Here is a 27117-nt window from a genome sequence, read left to right on the forward strand (position 1 = left end):
TCTAATTAAGAAAGGTGTTATTGTAAATAAATGATTAACCAGTTTTCTATATTATAGTTATTTCAATTGCAAGAAAGAAAGACACATGTCAGAAAATAATACATTTAGTCATTATTAAACATTTTTAATTCAGTGTTTCACAAGACGAAAGTGCCTCCAGAAAAAATGTTTGGTTACAGCATCCATGTTTAAATTTCAAAAGCAGAACATTCAGAAAAACTCAACCAGTAACATTTTCATGGTAGGAGCATATGTTTGTTCTGCTTAGCAGAAAAAAGAGAATAAAGCCACTGTAATGCCTCTTCTCCAGGATCTCCCCTGTCTGCTTTGACTTAAGCAGGACTCTTGAACAGCTGACACTCAGTCTCAAAGTCACAGCCTTGGAGCAGCTCCCTGTAGTTATCTTTGACGTCTTCATAGAGCGGCATGGAGGCCTGCTGGCTGGTCAAACCGGGGAAAGTCACAGGCTTCTCGTTGAGCAGCGGTTGCAGCCTCAAGTCGCCGCCCCCGCAGTCGTATAGCACCAGGAGTAAGTTAGCTGCATAGGGTAACATGTGGCTGGTGCGGAAGGAGCGTTGGGCCTGTGTGGCGTAGTTGGTGGAATTCAGGGCATCGCTGTCCTTGAAGAAGCCCAGGAGGGTGAGCAGTGGCAGGAGGGTGTCTGCATGGCCGACCTGGACTGTAACGGCCTCCGTCACCTGTTGCCCTGACCTGGCAAACGCCACAAATAGGGTTCAGAATTTAACATAGCTTATTTCGTAGAATTAAGTGTCTATAAAACACAAGAGAAAACAAAAAAAATTAGCTACAAGGCAGAATAATGTGAAATCTGTACCAATTAATGTCTTGGTTGTTAGACAAGTGTTCATACCATAGTTATTTTTCCATCAATATGCGTAAGGAGACATTTTAAACCTCCATAATTGTAACTACAGGATAGAACACAGACTAGTCTAAGGGTACTGAACATTTTACAACAGCAAACCAAACAACCGCAACTAAAATTAGGGGACAAGCATTAAAAACTGTGATTTTTCATCTATTCCACTGAAGGTTTTTACCAAAGTCTTCGACAAGTATAACCCCCAGTTGTACGGACTGTGCAGGTCATTTAAAGCTCACTTACTTGCTCTCGTTGGCTGCTTTGTTCAGTCGGTTAAACAGATCGTGGAAGAGAATGCAGCTCGACTTTCTGCTGATATCGTAACCATAGCCTCTTGTCCAGAATTCCCTCAGGTCACTTGCATATTCCATAACCTGTAGTAGCAGATAGTTTATTTGTATAGCCTGTGTGTGGGAGGCTTTTACGCAAAGACTTTGAAAAGAAAAATTTACCAAAATAGCTATTTATTTTGCGTTTTGTGAGATAACATTTCAACCTGCGTGAGTGTAAGGTCAGCTTGTAACACAAGACACAAAACACTATTTCCTATACGCATAATGCCAAAGGGGTTTTCTAGTGAATGAATGGTGTGGCTAAAGGAAGAAGGCCTGCATTGTGACTTTCCTTTTTGATTGTATATTTCTTAGAAAGAAGCAAAAGGACATATATATATAGATATATATCTATATATATATATTATTTGTGTTACTTTATTTAGTTTTCATTCAAAAGCGACCATTATTCTTACCATTTAATGAACTGTGCCAGATTGTAGCTTTAAGATATTTTGCATCAGTAGTCCTGTTGAGGGTGCTGTGTACACTAGGCTGTTTGTTTGCTTTTGTGTTTGCTTCAATAGTCTGTTTATTTTAAGTGACCGTGGTTGACCTATAGTGCTCCTCTGGTCGGATTAAAGTGCCGGTCTGATCAGCTGAAGTGCCTCACTGCCACTTTGTTGTGAATCTAGATATAACCCTAACACTAGACTATTTGTTTCTTTTTTCCTCTGTAAAGTTCCAGGAGACTTGGTTGTGATATATTTGAACATTATTTGCTTATGTAGGAAAACATCCTGTTCAACACGTGTGTGAAGAAGAGCTCTATAAATAAATGAACTGGTAGTGAAAAAGCAGCCTACGTAAATTCACTGCCAAAGTTCCCGAGTGTAAATTTTATTTTTTAAATATTGGGCTGTTTCAGCATAGTCTAATACAAAATTTTGTAACGTAAAAGAAAGCACAGACATAAAGAGTAAGTGAATGCTGGCTGAATTCCTTTAACTGCTTCAGTTTCGGAGTCATTGTTTATGCTGGCTCACTGTCACACTGTCATGTCTTACTGGGACACATTAATAGATCAGAGCCATCGTTAATGTCGTTAGTAACACCTGTGCTTTTATGACTATGACAGAAGCCTGTGATAAAGGCCTATAGTGCAGGAGAACCCAACTGTTCTCTCTGTTATAAATTACTCAATAATAAATTAACTTGAAACACAGCAGTTGCTGCTGCCACGTTAAATCTACATACAGTTGACATTTTGTTGCCCCTACCTTTGCATCATCCTCATCGAAGAGTTGACACCAAGGGGAGTTCACTGCCTTAATTGCAAATTCATAACCACACAGGAAAAATGCCGCCTCAGTCAAATCTGCAGGAGAGAGGTTGGTATCAAATGTTTAGTTGTTCAAGTACGCAGGGAATGCAGTCATTGAAAGATCTGTGATGAGTGTCATCCCGTTCAAAATAGGCTAATGAAGAAAGAATTATACTCCAAGAACAGTACAGTTGATCAGAAATAAGTTTGTCTTCATCTTAAAAAAGAAGCACCTAGATCAGCACTTAATTATTGCACCTTTACTTTACCAGAATACTCATTTAAGGTCATGAATGACAAGGCTCACTAGAAGGCCCCAACACTTCTAAAATAGCTCCAGCCAGTGTGAACTATGATATCTAAGATTTTCTGCACACTATCCTCCCTAACACTGACTGTACTTAACAGTTGTTGGTGTTTCATTTGATGTATAATTGTTGCTGCTTAAGTCTGTTTCAGCCTGTGACACAGATTCAGTTCAGTAAATTTACAAGGTTTTGGATTAAAGGCAAACTTGCTCAAGAATTACTGATTTCATACACATGTAATAGGCCTGGGACCCATTTAAAGTACACATGCGGTCTTAATCCGTCATTAAAGAAAACCAAGGTATAGGACCAATAAGAGCATTAATTCTTTGGAGTTATGATAAAGGTTAGAAAGGTTAAGACACACAACAAACTCAACAGCGCCAAAAGGCAGTGCTTCTGCTGATATGACCTTGTGTGATGTCACTGTAGGGGACCCTGAGACGGTCTGCGATCTTCTCCGTGACCCTCCTCATCTCTGGTCCCTGTTTGAACTTGTCCACCTCTGACAGAGCTGAGGGGTTGTTAAGAACTTCCTCCACAAACCTGGTGCACTTGTCAAAAAACCTCATGAGAGCATCGTTCACTGCGTGGTCAAACTCCTTATCTGGGTAGAGAAAAAGGCAGCAGGTGTTATTGAAAATGTATCTAGGTTGTCAATCTTATTTTTTTTTGCTGATCCAGTTTATACCTGTAATACCCCACAGCTCTGTCAGTCCCACCTTGAAGGACAGCGTGCTGTTGACACACCTGTGCTTTGAGCTGGTTATGAATTTGATGAATCCTCCTCTGAGCTTCTCCTCTGAAACCAGTGAGGGGAACAGCTTTGACAGCCTGACGGCCAGATGCTTGTGGTCGTTCACACCTTTCTGGACGAGTCGTCCGTCCATGTCCTCGGTGTACCACATCCTCCACTGGGTCTGGAGTTCACGCAGCCAGCTCTCTTCACCTGAGGCATTGTGTAGGACGATGTTGTAGAGCTGCTGCATCACTTGACGTTTTTGCTCGTCGGGTACCTCGTGCCGTGTCTTATTATCGCAGTCAGATGAACTCTGTGACATTGTGCAGATGGAGGCTGCAGGATAGATGTGTTTACAGCAAGAATGTCCTCTATAAGATAAGGGTTAACTTCCTCATACCTCCCTTTCGTGTTGAAATATTTAGAGATTGCTGGTATATCTGGATTTTCTTCAGGATTCACATCATGAAGGAAACAGCAGGAGAAGATGAGGAAACAAAAGACAGCGAATTTCCAAAGAAAGGTCAGCATGATGCAGACAAAAAGTGGTTTTAAAAGCAGCTGTCCCCAAAACCTTTCCAAACCCAAAACATCTGTGTAACGGCGGCAAAGACTGGAAAGAGCAGAGTCCAGTTCCGTTTGTTTACCCCAATGTCCTCACAGCATATGCTAAAGTAAAAACACATACTTACACAATAGCCATTGATTCATAACCTCAAAAGACAAATTAAAACAGTAAAAATGCATCAGAAGTGTGTCAGATCATCAAGATAACTTGTATTTCCAGTTCCTTCCTATGTAAATGTTTCCTTGTTTGCATAATAAAATTGGGTTGTTGCAGTTGTTGTTTTTTGTCATACCACAACTTCATGTTTTTTTGTCATACCACAACTTCATGGTTTGACAACCCTCTCGTATGTAACACTTATGATCACAGTATTTCAGTAGTAGTAGTTTCAGTAGCACGCTAACCAGAGAGCTGGCAGTCCAAAGAGGCTTCAAAGTAAACAGATTAGGTCCTTAAAGATTAAAAAAAGATCCATTGTTGATGCATGAAAGAATCACTTATCAGTTAAGGCTGAAGACGACGTAAATGACCGATAGAAACAGTGAATGCTCTGTCAGACTAAAGAGAAGAAAATGTACTCAGTGGATATTCATGATATGCCAACTAAATGATCCTGTCTTATCAAGCATTATAAACTGATCACTGGTATCAAAAGCAGCGTGACTGGGAATTAGTGAGAGTATTCATTAAATGTCAATGAATCGCCACCTTATTGTGGTGGAGGGGTTTGTGTGCCCCAGTGATCCTGAGAGCTGTGTTGTCGGGGGCAATAGCTCCTGGTAGGGTCTCACAAGGCAAAGTGGTCTCGGGGGAGGGGTCAGACTAAGAGCGATTCACAAAACCCCAATGAATCGGACGATGCAAGGTTGTGGCACCTTGCCCGGAATAGGGAAACCGGGGCACCCTCCTGGAGCCAGACCCGGGAGGGGAGCTCGCCGGTGAGCATCTGGTGGCCGGGCCTTGGCACATGGGGCCCGGCCGGGCCCAGCCCGAAAAAGCTACATCGTGCCGCCACCCTGTGGGCCCACCACCCGCAGGGATAGGCATTGGGGTCGGGTGCAATGTGAGCTGGGCGGCAGGCTGGGGCGGGAACCTGGGCGTGCTGACCCCCGGCATCACAGACTAGCTCCGGACTGCAGCTGCGGCAGTTGCTGAGGCAAAATCCCGGGTGTGGGAGGAGTTTGGCGAGGCCATGGAGAAGGACTTTCGAATGGCCTCAAGGAAGTTCTGGCAAACCGTGAGACGACTCAGAAAGGGGAAACAGGGCTTTTCTCAGGCTGTGCTCAGCAGGGGGGGAGAACTGCAGACCCGGACTGGGGATATTGTCGAGTGGTGGAGTTTGAGGAACTCCTGAACCCAACCAACACGTCCTCTGTGGAAGAGGCAGAGTCTGAAGACTCAGGGGAAGACTCGTCCATATGCCTGGCAGAGGTCGTTGAGGTAGTTAAAAAGCTCTTCAGCGGCAAAGCGCCAGGAGTGGATGAGATTCGACCGGAGATGCTAAAGGCTCTGGACATTGTTGGGCTGTCTTGGTTGACACGTCTCTTCACTGTCGCGTGGAAGTCGGGTACAGTGCCTGTGGAGTGGCAGACCGGGGTGGTGGTTCCCATTTTCAAAAAGGGGGAAAGTTTACTCCAGGGTGCTGGAAAGGAGGCTCTGTCCGATTGTCAAACCTCAGATTCAGGAGGAGCAATGCGGATTCCGTCCTGGCTGTGGAACAGCGGACCAGCTCTTTACCCTTGCAGGTCTGTTGGAGGGTGCATGGGAGTTTGCTCATCCAGTCTACATGTGTTTTGTGGACTTGGAGAAGGCCTTCGACTGTGTCCCTCGGGGAGTCCTGTGGGGGGTACTGCGGGAATATGGGGTACCTGGCTCGTTACTACGAGCCATTCGGTCCTTGTATGACCAAAGTCGAGCTTGTTCTCAGTGCGTGTTGGCCTCCGCCAGGGCTGCCCATCGTCACCAATCCTGTTTGTGATTTTCATGGACAGGATTTCAAGGCGCAGCCGGGGGGAGGAGAGTTTCCGGTTTGGGGACCTCAGAATCACATCCTTGCTTTTTGCAGATGATGTGGTTCTGTTGGCTTCTTCAGAACGGGACCTTCAGCACGCACTGGGGCGGTTCACAGCCGAGTGTGAAGCGGTCGGGATGAGAGTCAGTACCTCCAAGTCTGAGGCCATGGTTCTCCGGTGTCTGATTGTTATTTATAACATTGGCACATGTGCATTTATTATCAATTTGGTTATGGTACTATTTATTTTACTATGATTTTTTGCTATGTTTTTGTACTAAATTCTCCACCCTAGGTAAAACCCTACACACTAGTCGACCTACAGGTGTTCAAAAGATTGATCTTTTATGCTTTTGTGTTTTTAGGGGGGGGGAAAAAAACTGTCTCCACTCCATGTTATCCCTTATTTCTCCTGTCATTCGGTAAAGCCATCACCAGAAAATACACAGAGTACTATAGTGATCTAACTAACCCAAACTAAAAAACCTTCACCAATAGATGGCTTCAGATGAGTGAGTGGGCAGGGCTCTCACGCTTCCAACGCTGCATTTTCTCTGTAGTTGTTGCTGCTGCTGCATTCAAATGCTCCTCCTATGCTCCAACTTCAGAGCTCCCATGTCTAAATACATCTTTCGGTGATTTTTTCCCACCCCCCTTAACCAAATAAAGACAATCTAAACACGCTATGTGCTGTAATGTTCACCGCAGTGTTATATTGTGCGTATTATCCGCAACTTATGCAAACTTTTGTCCCCGCCGCGTCACATTCTCCGACTGTCCGTGAAGGCAGCACGGGTGACGGTATCAAGGGAACTCCCAGCTCCTCGGGTCCTCAAACGCCTCCCCATGAAGACACCAGAGAAAACCATAGAGGGACTTACGCCACAGTGCGGTGATGACCACTGCGATTTAAAGAAAAGTACTTCAACATTTCGACGGGCAAGGTAATTACATAACACACATGGTCACCGGGCTGCTGCCGTCAGCCGGCCGAGCGGTCCGCGGAGCCCCGTGAGAGGCATCAGCGGACGCCGCGGTGAGCGCACTGTTACTCGGTTTGCTGCAACACAAACTGAGCCCAACACCTTTGCATTGTTTCATTTAACCACATTGCTTTCATAAGCAAATGTAACGGGGCTGACGTAAACTCTCGTGCTCCCTGGCTCGTGCTCCCTGGCCTTAAACATTGGACCGGACAGAACCCCTCCGCTGCTGTCGGGCATCCCGATCCAACGTGACGCTTTTTTATTTTTTTTAAAAAGCCTGATCATAATGTTGTGTTGGTTCGTATGTATTCTACAAATACGTATGCAAAAAAAAAAAAAAAATATATATATATATATATATTAAGCCTTGTAATCAACACTCATGTAGTCGCGTTAGCTCACCGTTACCCCAACAAAATCGCGCGAGGAACTCCACCAGTGTGTTCTAGCTCACGCGCTAAACGCTAAGCTAACGCGCTGCAGACGACAGCTTGCTCCCTTGTCTATTTTTAGGAGGTTTAACTAAGCTGGTTAAGCCTCACGGTGCAGTGTGAACGAGACCATAGTGTGGCCGAGGTGAATAAGTGTTTTCAGGGGTTAAGCCACCTGTGTCGGCCGTGGTTAGGACGTCACACCACCTCACAGGTGTGCCTTGGACCCAACACATCCCTCAGCTGTGGTCTCTGTACGCATGGACCCAGGAGGTCATGGTTACACATTTGAGATGTTGTTTTTTGTTGTTGTTGAGAAAGGTTGACCTGCTTTCCCCCCACAGAGTTGTAAAAACACATCTCTTGCCCCTTTTTTATGGGGAAAACTTTATATGGCTTCTATGTATGACTGCTAAACCCCAAGATCCACTAAGGCCACAGTTGACAAATAGATGAGACATTGACTGAAATAAACAAGAGAGGTGTGTGTGTGTGTGTGTGTGTGTGTGTGTGTGTGTGTGTGTGTGTGTGTGTGTGTGTGTGTGTGTGTGTGTGTGTGTGTGTGTGAACTGGTGAGAAAGCAGCTTTTCACACACAAACAGTATGACTGCAGTGAGTGTCAAAGAGGCAAAATGTAAATGTGAGTCAATGGGTGTTATTGTTACCAACGCGTACCAGCCCAGTTCCTGAGGAAGCCTCATTGCCAAAGCAAAGCATGTCGGACTATCAACAAGTGGAAACAAAGAGTTTTCTGTAGGCAAAGCTATGAATCAGCCTTTTGGGAAACTGTCTCAGCTAATGCCCAAACATATTGGCCAACATTGGCTTAGATCACCAACTTCCTTTGGAAAAAAAGTGCTTTAATATTATTCATGTCTCTTAGAGAATTGTCATCATTTGTCACCAAGTGTTTTTCATAATATTTTCTATTTAATATATCTAAAAGTAGATTTTTGGTAATTGTGGAAGTAACACACCCTCCAGCTTCTCTACAAAGGCTGTGTGTTACCTCCACTGGCTGCAGATTAAATAATGACGTTGGAGCGATTTTTATTTCTTCTTTTTTTTTAATGAATGAAAACAGCAAAGCTTTACTGGATATGACCGATGATTAAGATGTATAATCCCATAGCTAACTTGTATTAGCGCCCCTCTTAGTGATGTTTGCATTTATCAGTTACCAATGTTAGTGGCAGCTTGTGTCTGCTCTCCAGTATAATAACTCGGCATCAAGTTTATGCTTTCTAACACAACATCAGTGCCATAATATTAAAAAGTTTATAATATACAGTTTCTGGTGACGTTGTTATAATCATATGTTTATTACGAGGTCACAGTTGAATGTTTTGTTTTACTTGACTATCTATAATATATGCATGTAAGTATTTTTTATAACAATTACACATTTGCAAACGTGTCTCCTTCTCTCCAGCATACTTGAGCCTCTACTCAAACCACAGCTAGCGTATAATGCTATTAGCTGATGGCCTTGGCCGGATTGTTATTCCAGTGAACGGTAATACAATGTGGGTGCTGGCCAATAGCCATTGATCATTTGATTTCCATCGTACATTTGCCTCCAGAGAAACTATATGTAATGGGTTTAATCTTGTTTCTGCCATAATTAGAGACATATGAAGGTTTACCGCTCGTCACATGATGTCCCAGTTTCCTGTGGCCTACAACTGATTTTTTGGAAATCTAGGCTAGGAGATCTTTGATGTAGCCTGTTTTGTGTATTTTGAGAAAAGTAATCATTTTTTTTACGCTTGCAGGACAAAAGAGAAGTGTTTAAGTGGTCTAATGTCCTCTGACTCTGCTTGGCTTTGTTTGAGTAAAGGAAGGAGCAAAACAGACTTTGAATACATTTTGCACAGTTTATCAATTGGAAAGGATATGTATGTAATCTTACACTAGATGATCCAGTACATGACAAATGCATGCCGATAAGAAAAAGGGTGGGGAGTGGGAGTTTTAGTAAGGAATGTTAAGTAGTACAAGCCTCCCTTTTCTGTTTTGTGCTATTGTCTAGCCTGCGAACACCTGAGCTGGGTATCCCCCTGTCTTGACTTGTTTCATATGTCCTCCTGAATTCCTCTTTTTGTTTCTCAAGTTTCTCAGGGTGTTTGGTGTAAATAACGGTACACCATTGTGGCTATATCTCACCAGTAAACCCCCAGGATGATGTCGCCCTGTTACTGCCCTAATTTGTAGATATGTTTGGCCTATTTTAAAAGGCAAAATGCAACATGATGCTATATTGAGGATAGCTGGTGAGAGTTTGGCCAATGGCAGGCCAGTGTCACTTTGTGCTCACATCTGTGTATGTTCAAAGTGTGCATGTGAAAGAGACACTAATTATAAAGCAGGGCCAACAGAGTCCCACGAGAGATGGTTTGTTCACTATCCTTTACAAGCTGGCTCCACAGCAACTTGGAACTCCACCCACCTCAACGTATGTTAATGTTCTGATGTGTCTCTTTTTTTTGTAGAAAAACGTTCCTATGCTAATGTACAGTAGAATAATCTTGGTTTTTTTATAACTATATGTGACTGTACAAGATTATGTACAGTATGACAACTCTGTGGTTGCCTTACCCTTTTTAAGCCTGGTGTATGCTTCATAGTTAAAGAATGCAACAGTTTGTACATCGTTTAGATAACATGATTTAAAATGAAATGGCGTGGATGAACCACTAGCTCATGGTGGAGGAGTTTTCTCCTTTTCTTGTTTAAAGAATGTGTTGTTTTTTTTTGTTTTTTTATAGTGCTGTGGAATCTTCTTAAAACATGGTCATCAAAGAGGTACAATGGATGGCATCTTCATGGGAGGTTGCGCAGGTCACAGAAACGCATAAATCTTGGTTTAAACTCGGTTCGCCGTGTGAGCAATTGCTATTGAATTACGAAATATCAGTCGTATCCAAAAACCCAACACACAATCTAGTAGTGAGCCGTCTTCTCTGTGCTTTATTTTTGTAGCCAGGCCAAGCACATGTTGGTGCATGTGAGTCCAAGTGTGTGTGCTCACCGCTGGCAAGCTAAAAGCCGCTCCGCGCTGAGGTCATACGGCAGTTACCTCTGATAACCCCGCCCGGACCAGGGGAAGCGTAAAGCCCAGCCTCGGGTTGTCCCTCCTCGGTAAACACTGTTAGCTTTGTGTGCACTGTTCATGCTGTTAGCACTGTTAGCCTCTAGCCGCCCTCTCAGCCGTCACCATGTGGAGGCAATCCCTCATTCATAGATATTTGCTCTGATTTTAGCACCTTTTGTAAGCTTCTCCCTTATTGCTGGGTTTCAAGTATTTTCAACACTTTTTTTTATTTTTTTATTTATTTATTTCATAAATACAAAAATACGGTTAGGAAATTGCATCTTTCTGCTCAAACATGCAAAGTCATTACAAGTCTTAAGCTGTCAGTCTCATTGACAGACCTTTTTAAGTTGATATGTGAAAAGATGGGCTAAATGCTGTGCTGCACACTAATCACTCCCTGTTGACAATAAGTCCCTTAAGTGCTATTCTAGATGTACTTTCTGATGTGTGTGTGCACTGCATGGAGCTGAACACACGTGGTGTTGGTCCTCTGGGCTCGTGAGGCCCTGACATTCTAATCAGTGACTCATAAAGCCACAGGTGGTTCTCTCATTAGCACGTCACCTACCGGTACACTGGTTGTTGTAACCATTGAGCTCAGCTCCCCCAGGACTTTTCCAAGAGCCACCCAATGCTTTATGGCCGGTCTCATCTTAACCCTTGGCTAACAGCTTGCTCTGTTAATTAACCAACTGATGGGACAAAGTATTGTCCCGTGAAAAACTGGGTTGCTTTTTCATGATAAACCTCATTTGCAAAGGTTTATTTGGCATTGTAGACTTTTTCATATATCTGCATTTTCCTTGTAGCAATATGTCAAGCCAGATCAGCATCGTGGTTTTGTAACGTGAAAATGTGGCAATATTTCATCTATCTTAACCTGATTGATTTAGAGATTAATGATGAGGGGATCCAGGTATTCTTTTCACTTGTTTGAAATAAAAAAAACTGGCATTGCAAAGAAATCAAAATAGCTATTTTTTTTTATGAAACTATTAAATATTTAAAATAATATATTATTATACCATACGTCAAAACGTAGTTGAATTCCGGTAAAGACAAATTAGTTAATGAAATGAAAATCCATCCAGTCCATCAAAGATTTATGATCACAGTTTAGCGACACTTGAATGCGTCCACACTGGAAACATATAAATTGTAATCCTTTATTTATTTATTTTTTTCACCTGCTATTAGTTTTCCTCCTCCCACTACAACTGTAGTCTAGTTATGTGACAAAATTAGAAGTGCATAATGGTAGGCAGTAGTGGGAGGCTGTTATGTAATGCATGTTTTGAGCTTCTGGTGTCAGCTGTTACGGCTAGCAGATTGATTATTCCCTCACACAAATAAATATCAGTCCTCGTTGCCTGTGGTCCTGCTGCACAATAACTTTACTAAGTCGAGGCCGTCATCAGACCTCAGTGTTAAATTTCTCATTTACATACTTAGTTTTTTGCCCTGAATAGCTTGTGTGATAAGGATTTTTATTTAATATGGGTTTATTTTTGTGCAATTACAAGAAGCTTGGTGTTGTCTCCAGGAACTGTTTTATGCTTGTTGTATGCATGGCAACATGCCGGATATATTGATTAATTGCTGAAGGTCATTGTAACTGAGCTGAAGAATAATCTGTTGCTCAAGGAAGCTGTGGAGTATGCACATTATTTCTTGACAGTGGGAAAACTAAGACTAGAAGCAACACTTTAAGTGTAGGCATAGTTTGAAAATGTGAAATGAATGCCTGTGCTGATTCTAATTTACTTTTAAAGGCCGATATTGCACTGCAAGACCCATCGGTTCTAATGTGGATTTTGGTTTTGTTGAGGGGTCCAAGGCTATGTTGATTTCTTAAATCTACAGCTTGCTTTCATACACACAACAGCATAATCATACAGAAGATACAATCATGCGATGTGATTGTTTTGATTATATTTATTGCCTGCTGTAAACTAGATATTTGTATGAATTAGTAGCAAGCAGAGCACTTAGACAGAACCACAGGTTTTTGTTTAATTAGTAAGTAAATTACTAATAATACGCAAGTACTTGTAAGTGAAAAGACATGTTTTTATTTTTATTTTATACTTTTCTTTCATAGCTAGAGATGTGCTGATGAAAGTCTGGTCAACTGTTTTTTTTGGGGTCAAAACCTTGGCACAGAAAACTGAAACTATCTGCATGGTGAGTTAGTGGTAATGTCTTTTTTTTCTGGGTGTGTGATTTTAGGAGAGTTGACCCTTCAATCTCTAAAATTCTGCACATTCCAAGCATGTTATTCATCTCCTCTGTGTTCACTGAAGCTGCACACAGTTTCATTTAGTCCGTCCTTCCAAAGTAGTTGAAAGAAGAGGAAGCAGTGTAGAAGTATACAGTGCATGACCAAGGTTGCTGAATGAGTGAGTTCCACCACAGATCTACAAATTGTAGTCTAGTCTATTAAGTAGTTTATTATAAAAAATAGGAGCCACAGCACCATACTGTATAAAGTTTGCCATTAGTTAATTATTTGATTCCAATGATAGGACTGAACTACTGTGTAAGCTTGAACATGCATAGTTAATTTTTAACCATAATCACTTTAGCCAGCTTGTCCGGTTGTGTAAATAATGGCCTTGTCACTGTCTACCGTGGCGTTTGTACACTATGTGTAAAGTGATACAGATGAAAGCGTGTTGTTCAACCATTGTCAGTTTTCCTCAAAAGATTAAAAAACCCGTGAAGGGATACTTCTCTTTCAAAAACTTTATACAAACTAAGGAAAAGAATAACACCCATAGGGCACAAGGCAGAGAGAGCGCAAACAAAGCATTCATTTAAACATATAATCTTTGTTTGGCTTTTAAGTCACTGACATTGCTGGTTGTCCAAAGTCATATCTTCTCTTTTCAAATATTTAGTCCATTTTGTGTAAAAGCACCACATGCATATATCCCGGTTAAATGTAGCGATGGAAGGATTGCTATTTTTTTTGCTGGATTTCAATTTTTTTAAAGCCTGAACTGCCTGATTTTTTGCCACTTCTAATTTTCTATCTCAGAAAAAACCCATTTTCTAGGCATTAGTAGTCTTAATTGGGTATAATAATATACCCAACCTGTCATATATGATCAGGATCGACTGTGTGGCGGTTGACCCCAACTCTCCAACATGTCAAACATATGTTGCTTAAAACAAACATAGTGAGTGACCCGGTCGGTGTGTTTGTTAGTTTGTATCCAGCTAGACAAAATAGATACCATTCTTATCTTTAAGCTGTCAGCACCTTTTTTGTTCTTTTGTTATCACAGTTTTGTTTTTTTACCCTTTTTTTCAATTTGCTGCACATTTCTGGATTTATGTGAATTCTCTTGAGGACCAAACTTATGCACTGTCGGTCATACAGAAGTGCGTATGTTTGTTTTAAGATGGCTGAAATACAGTTTTCATCTAGTCATACCTTGGAGCTCTCATAGGGGTTCCTTGGTGGAAATACCGGATTGGTTTGAGATTTGGTTCAACAACCAGCTCAAGCACAGACACGCTGTACTTGTGAAAAGCCGTTATTATGACTTGTTGTTACCTAGCAAGCATACTGTATTTGTCAAAAAATAGTGTCATATTCCAGTTGATGTTGTAAGACTGGTAAGGCCTATAACTGTATTCTAGCCTCAGGTTGATCTACTGTACATCTTGTTCCCACACCTCATTCACACGTCTGTACTTCTGCCAGTTTTGACGTAGGCCTTTCTTTTTTTCCTGGGAGAATTTTAATTGTCACAAGTTGTAAGTGTTTTAGTGCCAAGAAAACAAAACAAAGAATGAAATGAACTGCAGGAAACAAATGTTCAGAAGTAGATAGAGTGGGAGAAAGTACGATCAATAGGCGCAGGCTCCCGATCCCGCCGGCAGAGGTGAGAATGAAGGAAGAATGGGGGGGGGGGGGGGGGGGGTGAAATGGAGACAGAAGGTGGCGACAGTTCAGAGAAACAATTTTTCGTTCTCTCGGAGGCCAATGCCATTGAGCCGATGAAAGGAGAAGAGGGAAGTTAGGGACACATACGATTAAGTTGTGTAACAAAGGTGCCCTTTTATTACGATGTTCAGATTCAGATCAGTTATTTTAAAAAGCTTCACTAGTAGCCCAACATGTTTCAAACTGTAGAGTACATCCGGGCTGCTATTGTAAATGTTTAGGTATTGCATGTCTTTATGAAACTAGTTGCAGCAGAGGCATTTTGGTTTTAACGTTGGTCTGTGTTCTCAATGCTAGTTGTTGGACCAAATCGCACTAAACGTTCCTCTTCTCTGAAAGGCCGTTTAAAGGTTTTGTGATCTTAGTCATTGTCGTGCCACTCTCGGTGGCCTAAAGATGGGCTACGCATGGTGTGTTTATCTTTGCGTCAACATATTGTCGCTCCTAGCCGGGGATCTATTCTGGTGATGTCACATGTATTGCCTTGTGGTAAACCCACCCAACTCGCTTGGCCCCCACCAAACTGTCTGAGGTGAAAGAGGATTTTTTTGTTTGAGTAAGCACATCTAAATAAGCTGTCTTGCTAGCAGCGCTATTAAATCAGTGGTGAGATTTCCGTTTGATAAAGGTGTGTACAGCAGGAAGAGCTGTGAGAGACGGAGGAAGTGGTGACATGAAAACACATTGAAGACTCTGACTCCTATTTGGGCCTGTGCAGTTTCAATTATGAAAATGACAAAAGAGAGCTTGTTATGACCCTGTTTCCTCTCTAACCGCGGCACAGCTGGCCTATCGCAGCGTGAAGTGAGCGTAAATATCGTTGGAAAGTTACAGAAATTTTTGGACACAACCCCGGTAATCAAACGCCGGTGATGTGTGAGGGGAGTGGTTTCCGAAGCTGTTGGAGCATCCAAAAATCACTTCTGAAGACGCATACCGGTGGGTTAGAGTTTCATTGTAGTGTTTTTGGCCTCTAGTTACGCTCCAGTTCTCTATGAGGAGGTTCCAGTTTGGTCTATCTCGTGCACGCACACATCAACGTACATACAAGCCGATGAGGCCATACAGTCTTACTATTCCACTGATCAACAGGTGGTGGTAACATGCCAAGATACACTACTTATGGGTCAGCATGGAAAAGGAGGACAGTAAGCTAATAAACAACATGTAAACAATGCTGCCTTGCAAATGTGTTAGTAGTTAGGAAATGCACTCGACTCAGTTGTTAGACCTCAAGGAGACACTGTCTAACGCCGAATGTAAACTATCTTTTTGTTTGTTTACGAGACAACTCTACAGGGCCCCTTTTTAAGTTGTTTGTCCCCCCAGTATTTCCACCACGGGTGCACTTGAGCGAGCCCTGCAGTGAAACTCAAAACAAAACTAAGAATTGTGACAAAGTACAAGTTTGATGGAAGTTTCAGAGAAGCTCCAGTTAAGTGAACAAATCATTTTTTATCACTACTATCTTTTCATATCTACCCATGTGTCTCCAGTCTGATCATGCCACTATTGTAGTCTAAGAATCCATGAACACGGCTGAAGACGAAGCAGACTACATCCTTCTCACAGACACTTTCCAAACCTTCAGGTAAAAAGCGTTTTAAAAACTCAAAGGATTTTGAGTTTGGTATAACTTTGTAATCGGCGGCTGATCCTGGGGCCTGCCAATCTTTTTTTTGTTGTGAGATAAAACTAAGGCCATCTCCCTAAACTCCTCAAACATCCTCAAATGAATGATGTCAGTCTTTTAAGTAGGCCCGAAATGAGTAAACATATGACAATAGTACTCTCCCCGCTCCGTAAGCACACACTTCAACACTCTTTGTCTGCTGCTGTCATATTTACAAAAGTTCTGAAGGGGAAACAAAAAGCCTGCAAGGTCAAACTGTTTAGGGCGTAGCTTTGATATTCTCTCTTATCCTGTGTCAAAATTTTGCAACATCTAAGAGCTAAAGCAAAATTTCCTTTTTGTTTCTGCAGCCCTCTACCCTCAAACAATAGTGTTCTGAAGATTTACATCTGTTTTGCTACTGGTACAAATATTTTGCATCAAAGCCTGCTACGTGCTCACCAGGTGTGGGTTAACCTCCGCTTACAAAGATTTGCTTGGGAGAAGAATGTATTTTCCACTACGTTGTGTTCCAGGATATATGTGGTCCTGCAGGGTCAATTTACAGCCAATGGAAAAGTAACTCAGTGCATACATATGTTCTCCAGATACTTGTTTTGTCTCAGTGCCCAGGTCTTTGCTTGAATAGGGACGCAATACAAAACATATCCTATTTTAACCCTCGTATCCAAGATTTCTACAAGAGCACTGTTTTTTTAAAAACCTGGGTAAAGACGGCTAATTATTTTTTTTTAGTTTCGGGATTAGTTTGTTTTTCCCTTTTCCCCAGTTCAGTTGAGTGAGATTATTTCCTCACTGAGCACGCTGTAAACTGATTCATAGACCAAAGGTCCTCGGCACACAGCTGACTCAGTGACAGCTAATCTCTGATCTGTCTCAATCGTATACTGTTAACAGACCGACGCGAGTGCTCTTTGTCTCTGTTTCTCTTTTTGTTTCCACTAAATACCGCTGTCCTTTTCACTCCTCGCACTATGTTAAGGTACACAGCTGGGTTGTCACATAGCTAAGCTGTTGCATGAGGACTCTCCTGCTGTGTTGTTTGAATGCTATCCACATGTTTATTTTAACACTTGCTCTTTTGTGTTGGTATGTTACGTTGGTATTGGGGGGGGGGGTTATTAGGTCAAATTGTTCTCCAGAACTCAGCAAGAATAAATGCCGGGTGTTGTCAGAGTTGTAGACGACCCGGCTTATAGCCCGTTAATTTGGTCTCTGTTTTGCTGACCCAAATGAGCCGGCCTCCGAGGCGAGATGAGGTACTGATGTGCAGTTTGTTGTCCTGCCAACCAACCAGCCTGCCTGCCAGTGTATTTAGCTGCCATTGGCCTTAGCTGAGCTGGCTGTGCCGTGGTCTGACTGCTGGCTGATTGCCCTCTTAACAGGGGTGGGGTTGTCTCAGCGCTCGCCGCTGACCTTCACTCTGATTTATGAGTTCCTCCTTGCGGTCTGTTTCCCCTCCCATCCTATCTCTTTTCCTCGTATCCGGGCAGTAGATCAGGACTGGCCTCCAGTTGTACCTCAAACTCCCCCGAACACAAGCTGGGCCACCCTGTGTCCTCCGCTGACATCACGGTCTATAAACAAACCCATGATATGCAGCAGATGTGAGTTCATCTCCTTGTTAATGCTAAACCTCAGCTGTTGCCTGAAGCCCAGTTGAGAAACACACACACTATGAAAAACAGTCAAGTTAAACATTGATCTGTAAAAGAACTGGTAGGATAGTATTTTTCTATCTGAGTAACGTGGTTAGTTAACTTTACTTCTCCATCAAACAGTGAATATTGGGATTAATCTGTGTTTGGCCCTGACTTTGTTCTGCTTATCAAATGAATGATTAATCACTGAAGCTGTGTTTTCCTTTATCTTCCCATCCATCACTTTCTCGTGCCTTCAGTTCAAACAGCACAGCAGTTCACACACTGTTTCATGAATAGATGAATATATATTTAGTAGTTAGCCCTTTACAGAAATGCATCATGTGGCAAATGTCAGATAAATAAAAAGACAACTATAATACCAATAGCAACAAGTGCTCAACATTCCTATAGACCTGTTCACCACATCATTAAAGTGCTTTACATATCATATCATCAAGGTCAAAATGTGCAGCATCGTCATACACAGAAGTTCAGTCATTTTTATTTCACAGTTTGTCTCACAATACAATACTATTAGGCAAAAATGATCTGCAAGCGCGATTTGGTTTGGAGGGATGTCACCCTATATCTGATAATAGTGTTTTTTATACCAGAACACATTCATGTGGGTAGCCCAACAGTACCACTGCATGTTTTTTTCGGCACTTTCACAGTGGAGAAAAGGGCTCATGTATAAAAAAAGCTGACCCACTCAGGATGTTGCCAATGACAAGTTCTCCCCTTAGTGAGGATCAGAGAGAGGAAACCTGCTGACAGATTAAGTACTCATACTTTTGCTATTATTGTTGTAAAAGCTTTAAAATTATGCAAATATTGTATTTATTGTTTTTATGTCTGTGAAATGGACCTCAAGTGATTTCATCTGCGAACATCCTGTGCGTCATCCTGCTCTGTCGTTCAGCGTACTAGTTTCCATGTCTGACCATGACTACACCCAGTGTAGCCATGACTACACCCAGTAGAATCACTGTGAATCACTGTATTCTGATTCACTGCATTTTATTTTTCCTTAAACAGGGGAGCAGTGTGTGGGGGAGGAGCTGATGAGGTGAAGAAAGCCGTAGGAGGCCACTGTGGTTCAGCTGCTATCTGTTGGCCTTGACCCTGAGTGACCTCTGCTGCCTACTTTCTCCCTCATTACTTCAAGAGGAGACCGGGCTCCCTCTGGGTGCACGAAACACCATGTGCCAAAACTGGAGAGGACTTACCACTGCCCCGTAGACCGCCAAACCTCTTGTGAACCTTCCCCAGTCTAAGGACCCTAATTCTCCAGATTGCCCACTGGCCAGGATGAAGAAGGTGGCCGCATGGTCAGCAGAGGACGTCTCTGACTGGTTGAGCAAAGAGGGGATGCCGGAGTACATAGACGCCCTCCGTCAGGCGGACGGCCCCGCTTTGCTCAGGCTCAACGGGGCAGATTTCCAGAGGCCTCCCATCTCGCTGGTTTCCTCTGATGGCGGCCAGCAGCTGCTGGAGCGACTGGAGACACTGCGGATGGAGACGCACATCGAGGCTCACAAAAATGGCCACGCGAATGGGCATGCCGGTGGGCTACCTAACGGAACTAGCAAGCCTCAGAGGAATGGCATGTCGGGGATGATGATGGAGATGGTCCAGATCCCCATCCCCACAGTAGAAACTACGCGCACCTCATTCCCCATCGAGTGGGGGAAGACGGGCATAGCGTTCGCCTACGCGGTGGTGTGCTTCGTTACCACCACTGTTGTCATTTCAGTGGTTCACGAGAGAGTACCACCAAAGGAGCACACCCCACCACTACCGGATAAGTTCTTCGACCTGTTTGACAGGGTGGAGTGGGCCTTCTCCATCTGTGAGATTAACGGCGTGCTGCTGGTGCTTCTCTGGCTGATACAGTGGATTCTACTCAAGCACAGGTACAGTCTAGTCTAGCCTATACTAGGGAGAATATACATATAAAATATATATATATTCTTTTTTTGGGGTAAAATCTGAAATGCAGCTTATCAATTTTCTTTGTCTGTTTTTTTTTTCCCCAGGTCAATTATAGGCAGGCGGTTCTTTTTCATTGTGGGCACACTCTATCTGTACCGGTGTATTACAATGTACATCACCACTCTGCCTGTTCCAGGGATGCACTTCAAATGCTCTCCAAAGGTATTAGACACAGACACACACATGTATTTCTCTCCCCATTGTAGGTTTGTTGAGCATGAAAGGCTTCTTTCTTACTTAAACGCTTTAGGCAAAATTGTGCTGAATGGGCAAATTCAACAAAAAACGCGATCTCTTTTTGTAAGCTGAGAGCCTCGGAGTGCTCTCCACTGACCACTGATTGTAAGATATGTGTGCACGTCCACTTTTTTCCGTGAGACAGAGGAGTGGTTGTTTCACTATTTACTATGTCCTGTTGTTGTTATGTTGCTAATGCTCTACGAGAAAAGCAGTTTCATATCCTTTTATTTAAAGCCACTGTGTGCAGCGTTCCTGTTGTGACCTATTCGAAATATCGTGTTTTTGGTTCATAAAACAATCCTGGTTAGACTAGATTAGAAAATAGTGATATGTTGTATTTATCACTTTTATATATAACTTATTTTCATTTTTTATCTTGAAATGACTAGTGTTCTTAATGCGATTTAGTTATTTTTATTGATGAGCCCATCCGTTATCTCGTCCAATATATTTCATTAGTCGAGTTGACCCTGTTTAAATGTTTAAACCTATTTATACGAAGTATAGTGAAACTGAAACCACCGTTGCTGATTAAACTGTTTCAATTGTAAAGGTTGGTGAACTGTGAGGGTTAAGGTTAACTTTGAGTGTCGGAGACGTGTCTCCAGTGTTGAATTATAACCTTCTTCACTCTTCCACCACTCTCATCCTCAAGTACTGAATTTACTGTTAATCCAACTTTGGGATTTTTTTGTTGTTGAAAATTTAGCTATTTTTCTTTAAAAAAACAAACTAATACTTACTTTTTTAGAAGAAAATATTAAAGCAACAACAACATTTTATCTGATGGGTTAATAGTTATTTGACAGATAATTTTGATGTTGACAAGAAATGCAGTATGCTCCAGTATAATACAGCATTACAGTGGGTGTTGGTGCTGAATGCCTCAACCCTCTGAAAGGGGCCATTGTTCTCGCGGTAAACTTGTGTTTTTACTTTTGACACTTCAGCTACATCTTGCTCCCAATGTATTTGTCCCTTGTTCCCCACAAATTAAATGCTTAGTTTAACATGTTAAGTATTTTTCACTGTACTTGAATATTTTCTTGAGTAAGTCATCAGGATACCAGATAGATCTGTAAAGGGCTCACCCCTGAAAAAAAAAAAAAAAAAAAGCTGCACAAAATATTGCATTTCAAAAGTACCATTACTTCAAAAGCAAGTGATTGGAGGTGAGACGTGTCATCATAGAAGAATCCAGGCTCAATGATCCTCTCCTATGAAACGCCTGTCTGGATTTACTCGTGTTGTGCTGCTGCTGCTGCTCTCTCTCTCCTCCACATCATATATTTCTTTAGCAGCTATGAGTTACAGTTACAGTTTTAATACTTCTGTAATGTCTGGCTGTGTTTCTTTCAGCTTCTCGGGAACTGGGAGGTACAGATGAGGAGAATAATGAAGATGATTGCTGGCGGGGGCCTATCCATCACAGGTTCCCACACCATGTGTGGAGATTACCTGTATAGTGGCCACACCGTCATGTTAACTCTGACGTACCTCTTCATCAAAGAGTGTAAGTTCCACTGTGTCTATGCTTTAGGTTAAGTGAGAATGTACACAACGTTTTTTCCTTTAAAGCTACATATGACGCTCATTTTACCTCCTTAAAGTCTATTATTATTCTTGAAAGATCATTTTGACAACCCCACCTGCCATACACTAGTGCACAATCTCTTCAGTACATCTGTTCAGATGCCAAAAGAATGATGTACTATTCACTTTTAAGCAATATGCTTTAAGGCCAATAGTGAGCAGGTCGTTCCTCACAGCTATTGATTCAGAAATCGGCATTAAGGCCTTTTTATTACAACATAATGCTCAATTTCATAACTGATGTTTTAGGTTCTCACGCACACACACACACACACACACACACACACACACACACACACACACACACACACACACACACACACACACACACACACACACACACACACACACACACACACACACTACCGTTTTCAATACCATCTGCATCTTCCTGATAAAATCTGGTACTGCTTGGCTTTCGCAACACTTCTCTAAATTGTATTGGGAAATGTAGCCATAAAGGAAACGCAGAGGAAATGTTGCGATATCCACTTACACAGCTGTTAACACGTTGGCAACAGCGTGTTAACACGTTGATGTTTCATAACCACATTCCCTGTTCCTCATCAGGCATTTTCTTTATCTAATGTGTTTGGTTTGCACACACTTGGTTCACCACTAAGCACTGTGGTCAGAAGTCAGAAGCTTCTTAACTGCAGGGTCAAGTTGAAGACATTGCTACGGATGTTAAGATGGCGCCAGAGGTCTGCAGCCTGTTGCAACAGCTCTCTACCAACTTTGCTCTTTTTTACACTTTTTCTACTATTTTTATTCTTTATTTTATTTTTATTTTTATTGTATAATATGTTGTATTTATTATCTGTTTCTGTAATTGAGCTGCTGCTACACCCGAATTTTCCCCATGGGGATCAATAAAGGAATATAATAATAATAATAATAATCGTATCTAAAGGTTTCAGTTAACAGTTCCTTCCTCTGCTACATCACGTGCTACTGCAATGCTTTTCCACCCCAGCAGCGACACCTAGTGGTGAAAAGGAGAAACGTTTTGTAAATATTTCTTTAAAAGAGCCTCAGTGCCCCCATCTGAACTTCTGAGGCCAAATACATTAATTCCACCAACTAGCTGACGCCCGCCGGCCCTAATGCCCTCATTTAGCACTTAAAGAGAATTTTCTTCTAGAGTTGATACTGCTGGGTTCGTCCTGTCTCTCTAGTGTATTAACCCTGCCTGTTTTCTTTTTTTTTATATTTGTTTGGCAGATTCTCCCAAGCGGTTCTGGTGGTACCACTGGATTTGTTGGAGCTTGAGCGCTGTAGGGATTTTCTGCATCCTTCTGGCCCATGACCACTACACTGTGGATGTGGTGGTTGCATACTTCATCACGACACGCCTCTTTTGGTGGTACCACACTTTGGCAAACCAGCAGGTGAGAGAAACAGGCTACATAAGTTATGTTACTCAGTTGGAATTTGTATAAAAGTAAAAAAAAAAAAACTAGGTTTATTAACTGGAACCTGTATTTCGGTACCTAGGTTATATAGAGTATGTACACAAGGAGGGGCGCCCTGGTGGTAAAAACACGGCATGTGAGTTCCTGTGTTGTTGTCAGCTGCTTGCAGAGGACTTGTAGTGTCGAGTCATATAGATTGTTAATCATCTACACATTTTTTTTTGTTAGTTTTGAAGTTGCAAAGTTACAGCACATTTATTTGTTCGTAATATTAATTCTTAAAATTGTCATAATCATTTTGAACCCACGCTGGTATTGAAGAATAATGTATCTTGAAATATAAAGTTACAGCTGGCAGCCGATTAGCTTAGCTTAGCTTAAAATCTGGACATAGTCTCGCACATAACACCCTGTTGTTTTTACACTTGGGCTTTTGGATTGAATGATTTAAATTGATGTAAGACTTGTTAATAGGGAGGTGGATTTTTGGTCAGCACTAGGCCATTTTTAGTCTTTTTTTTTTTTTTTTTTTTTTTTTTTTTTTTTTTCTAGTGTCATCTAACTGACCTCTGGCTGTAGCGTCATATTTACTGTACAGAAGAGAGCGGTATCAATCTACTCATCTACGAAAGCAAATAGATATTTCTGAAAATACTCAGCTATTCCCTTAATATGCTTGACTTTACAAGAATTTTGCATCAATGTGATAAAGTACCTTGAGTTTAAGATATTAAATCCACTGAATTAGCCAAATAAATATATATTTTTGTCTCGTTATTTTATTATTTAAGCTATAAATTGTTTCTCAAGTACATCATTTCCGTTCGTCCACTTCTGTCTTTGTAAGTGAAAAAAGTAGTTCCAGAATAATATAAATTAAAGTCCTCAAGATAAGGATTAACTGGCAAGAAAATCTGCATTAGATATTTATTGAACCCACTTACAATATTTGTGTCTTTTTTTTTACATTTTGTTTCAGTCGCTGAAGGAGACGTCACAGAGTAACCTGTTCTCCCGCGTGTGGTGGTACAGACTGTTCCAATATTTTGAGGAGAACGTCAACGGCACGGTCCCTCGCAACTATCAGCCGCCGTTGTCATTGCGGTCGTTGCATTGGAACCGCGGCGTGAAGTACAGCAAACTGGACATCCAGTGACCCCTTATCATGTCAAAAGCAAGCAAGGACTAAAACTTCTATAAGTGCTGTTTTTACCCATGGAAGGTGGCACTGTTAAACGTAGCGCTGTCCTCCCACCTCTATTAACAGACACATCCCTGTCCTAATGGGTAGCACTGTGACCCACCTTGTTTCTCTTTTTGTTTTCCTTTTTTTTTTGTTTTCTCTTGTCTTTCTCTCCTGGTGGTATTGCCGACACAGAGCACTAATTTATATTTGTTTTGTCTTTTCCTCTTCGTGGGCCACACAAACAGTTTATGAAGCATTTCGACAAACTTCTAAAACTCAAAGAATTTTTTTGGGCCACAAGGACTCAAAACTTTTTTTTTTTCCCTCTCTGCACAAAACCATAGTTCATGTCCTCATGTTCTTACAAGATTTTTAGTGCAAATAGTGTCAATCATTTGATAACCAAAATGCCATATGCATTTTTTTTTTGTTTTTCTTTTCTTTTTATAGCAAATTACTTTTTGTAAACTGTCCTTGCTAAAATGAGTCAAAGGTGCAAAAAATATTTTTCTTTTTTTTTTAGTATCTCAAACTTTATTTTTCAAAAACAAATGATGTCCAACTAAAAGATTTTTAGATTTTTACCTTTTTCAAGATGGATAACTGCGAGCATAAGAATATAATGTGGTATACCATAATTCCAGTGCCTTTCTAGCTTGATTGTAAAACAGTTCAAGTACTATGTGTCTTGTGTCTCTCTGCTGCGGGTGTGACCACGCCGCGGTACTTAGTTAACAGTCGCGTTCCCATGAATGTAAAAAAAAAAACAAAAAAACAACTACGCCAGCCTTACCAGAAGATTGGTTTTCACAAAATTAAGTGCAGTGAGTGAAATGTCCCGTTTATTTATTGATGCTTTAAGATGTCAGTTTGTGCTTAGTTGGATAATGCTGTTCTAGCAGGAAAAAAAATGACTGTTAAGTGTTTTTTCTTTCTGTCCATAACATTTAATCCTTACCAATCAGTCTTTAACCAACACCAGCCATGTTCAGAGCCTGATCATCGATGCTAAGCTGTCTGGTGGTTTTACTTTCCACCACTACATTATTTGCTAAACGTCACTGCCGGATTGGAAATCGGAGAAGACGTGTCTCTAAGGTGCAGAGTTAAGTTATTCTGGACCTGGACATGTCTTGTGCATTGTTGCAGTGTCTCTTGTTCCCCACTTTGAGTCCCATTTTGAAATCAGATTCACCCTCATTACTGCCTGGTCTTGTAACCTTTGTGGTGGTGGTGAGATCTAGAGGAAAAAATGTTCAATGTCAACACTCGTATTGAGTTTAGGGAATCTCAAAGTTGGGGGAAAAAAGAACAGAGGCTTCAGAGAAAGTTTCTGAGCATGTCTGTAATGAGTCTGTGTGTGTACTTTGTGTGGTTCGTCACACTCATCATGGAGCTTGTATGTGGGGAAGAAGATAAAGCATGAAGCACAGAGCTGGTGACGTATTTCACCACATGTGTGCAGGATAACATTGATTTCCATTAATGTGAAAATGCGTCTTTATCGATATCCTAATCATGTACATGTAGACTTTTTTTTGGTCCTTTTTTTTTTTGCATTTCTTTGTGTAACTATGACTGAACTATAAAGATTAAGTATTGCACAAGTTCGTCTATAGGGAAAGATTTAACGTTTTTGTGAAACTTTAATTTCAAATTTAACTGATAAGCTTTGATGAAGAGAAACTGCACTAAGCTTTAGATTATACAAATCCCAAATAAATGATAACGATGATGTGATTGATTTCTTTAAACATTGTCTAAAGAAGGTGGTGATAAAATATTATTTCCAATTTATGAAGCCAAAACCTTTCAATCTCATCAAGAGTCTCGTTGTTTGAGACAAACGACCTGTAGCATTGTCCGATCATTTCACTTAAACAAAGAACGCTTTCTAGGTTTCTAAGAGCACAGAAGGTTCCTCATGTTCAGACATAATTTGATTTGAGCTGATGTTTTAAGTAACAGTCCAAACACTGCTCTCTAATAATGTTTTAGGGGTTTGATAAGGAAGAAAAGAGTTAATGTTTGTCTTCTTGTTTGCCAATCAAGTTGGATTTATTTTTTCAACGTTTGTTATCCTCGTATGTTCCTCTGTAAACTTCTCACCAACGTCGTCCCAATTTGTGTGTATACCAGATATTTGTAAGATATGATAAAGGATTGTACTTGGGACGCTTTTGAATAAAACCTTTTACTAAAATGTATTTGATTTACTTTCAGTGTCTTTTACATTTGTTTTTTCTTGCAGCAGATTATTCATTGTGCTAAAAGATGACGTCATGGCAGACCCACTAACAGCCAGCAGATGGACGTATTGAGTTGCATAAATAACACAGGGTGGCCTCTCCTTCCTAAATGTTTTTTTTAAATCCTGTTTGTGTTTAGATGTCCGACTTAGTTATCTCCTCCATTTATTTAGCTCATTCTGGGCCTCTTGTTAACCATATAAAAAAATTTTTTGCTGATGTTTCAAACTTTAGTCTATTAACCTCTCCTTTCATCCGCCCAGGTGTTCTAAAGTCTGCTGAGCTTGAAGTTTCTGAATAAACTCACACACTTATGCTTTCTAATCCCTCGTAGCCGCTGTTACATCTTTATATTAATAACTGGAAGCACCTGAGAAGGTTGTTTAAAGTCTTAGGTTAGAACAATGAATATTCATCAACAGCTGTTTAATCTTGTAAAAAGGCATTGCCAGGTGTTCAAAATTGAACTCATGAGGACTGTATGGATGTATTCTGATCAGATATTATAAGAAAACAGCCACACATCACATTTAGATGGTGCTAAATCCTGATCAGTGCACAGAAATGTGTGGAAGACAACTGATTCTCA

At 41.3% G+C, this 27117-nt stretch overlaps 2 protein-coding genes across 2 annotated transcripts; one reads left to right on the forward strand and one right to left on the reverse strand.

Moving 5' to 3' along the window:
• Positions 1 to 99: 99 nt before the first annotated feature.
• On the reverse strand, positions 100 to 3943 carry LOC129092500 (multiple inositol polyphosphate phosphatase 1-like). Its single transcript, XM_054600469.1, has 5 exons — positions 3479 to 3943; positions 3200 to 3394; positions 2436 to 2533; positions 1127 to 1257; positions 100 to 711 (listed from the first exon to the last, which is right to left on the reverse strand). Exons 1-5 carry the CDS (start codon positions 3846 to 3848, stop codon positions 333 to 335), a joined length of 1173 nt encoding a protein of 390 aa, XP_054456444.1. The 5' UTR covers positions 3849 to 3943; the 3' UTR covers positions 100 to 332.
• Positions 3944 to 6965: 3022 nt separating this feature from the next.
• Positions 6966 to 26486, forward strand: sgms1a (sphingomyelin synthase 1a). The gene is made up of 6 exons (XM_054599853.1): positions 6966 to 7049; positions 18889 to 19766; positions 19890 to 20007; positions 21445 to 21598; positions 22903 to 23069; positions 24073 to 26486. The coding sequence occupies exons 2-6, from the start codon at positions 19162 to 19164 to the stop codon at positions 24247 to 24249; spliced, it is 1221 nt and encodes a 406-aa protein (XP_054455828.1). The 5' UTR covers positions 6966 to 7049; positions 18889 to 19161; the 3' UTR covers positions 24250 to 26486.
• Positions 26487 to 27117: the final 631 nt, after the last annotated feature.

Source organism: Anoplopoma fimbria, chromosome 6 (assembly GCF_027596085.1).
Source record: "Anoplopoma fimbria isolate UVic2021 breed Golden Eagle Sablefish chromosome 6, Afim_UVic_2022, whole genome shotgun sequence".
Lineage (NCBI taxonomy): Eukaryota > Metazoa > Chordata > Actinopteri > Perciformes > Anoplopomatidae > Anoplopoma > Anoplopoma fimbria.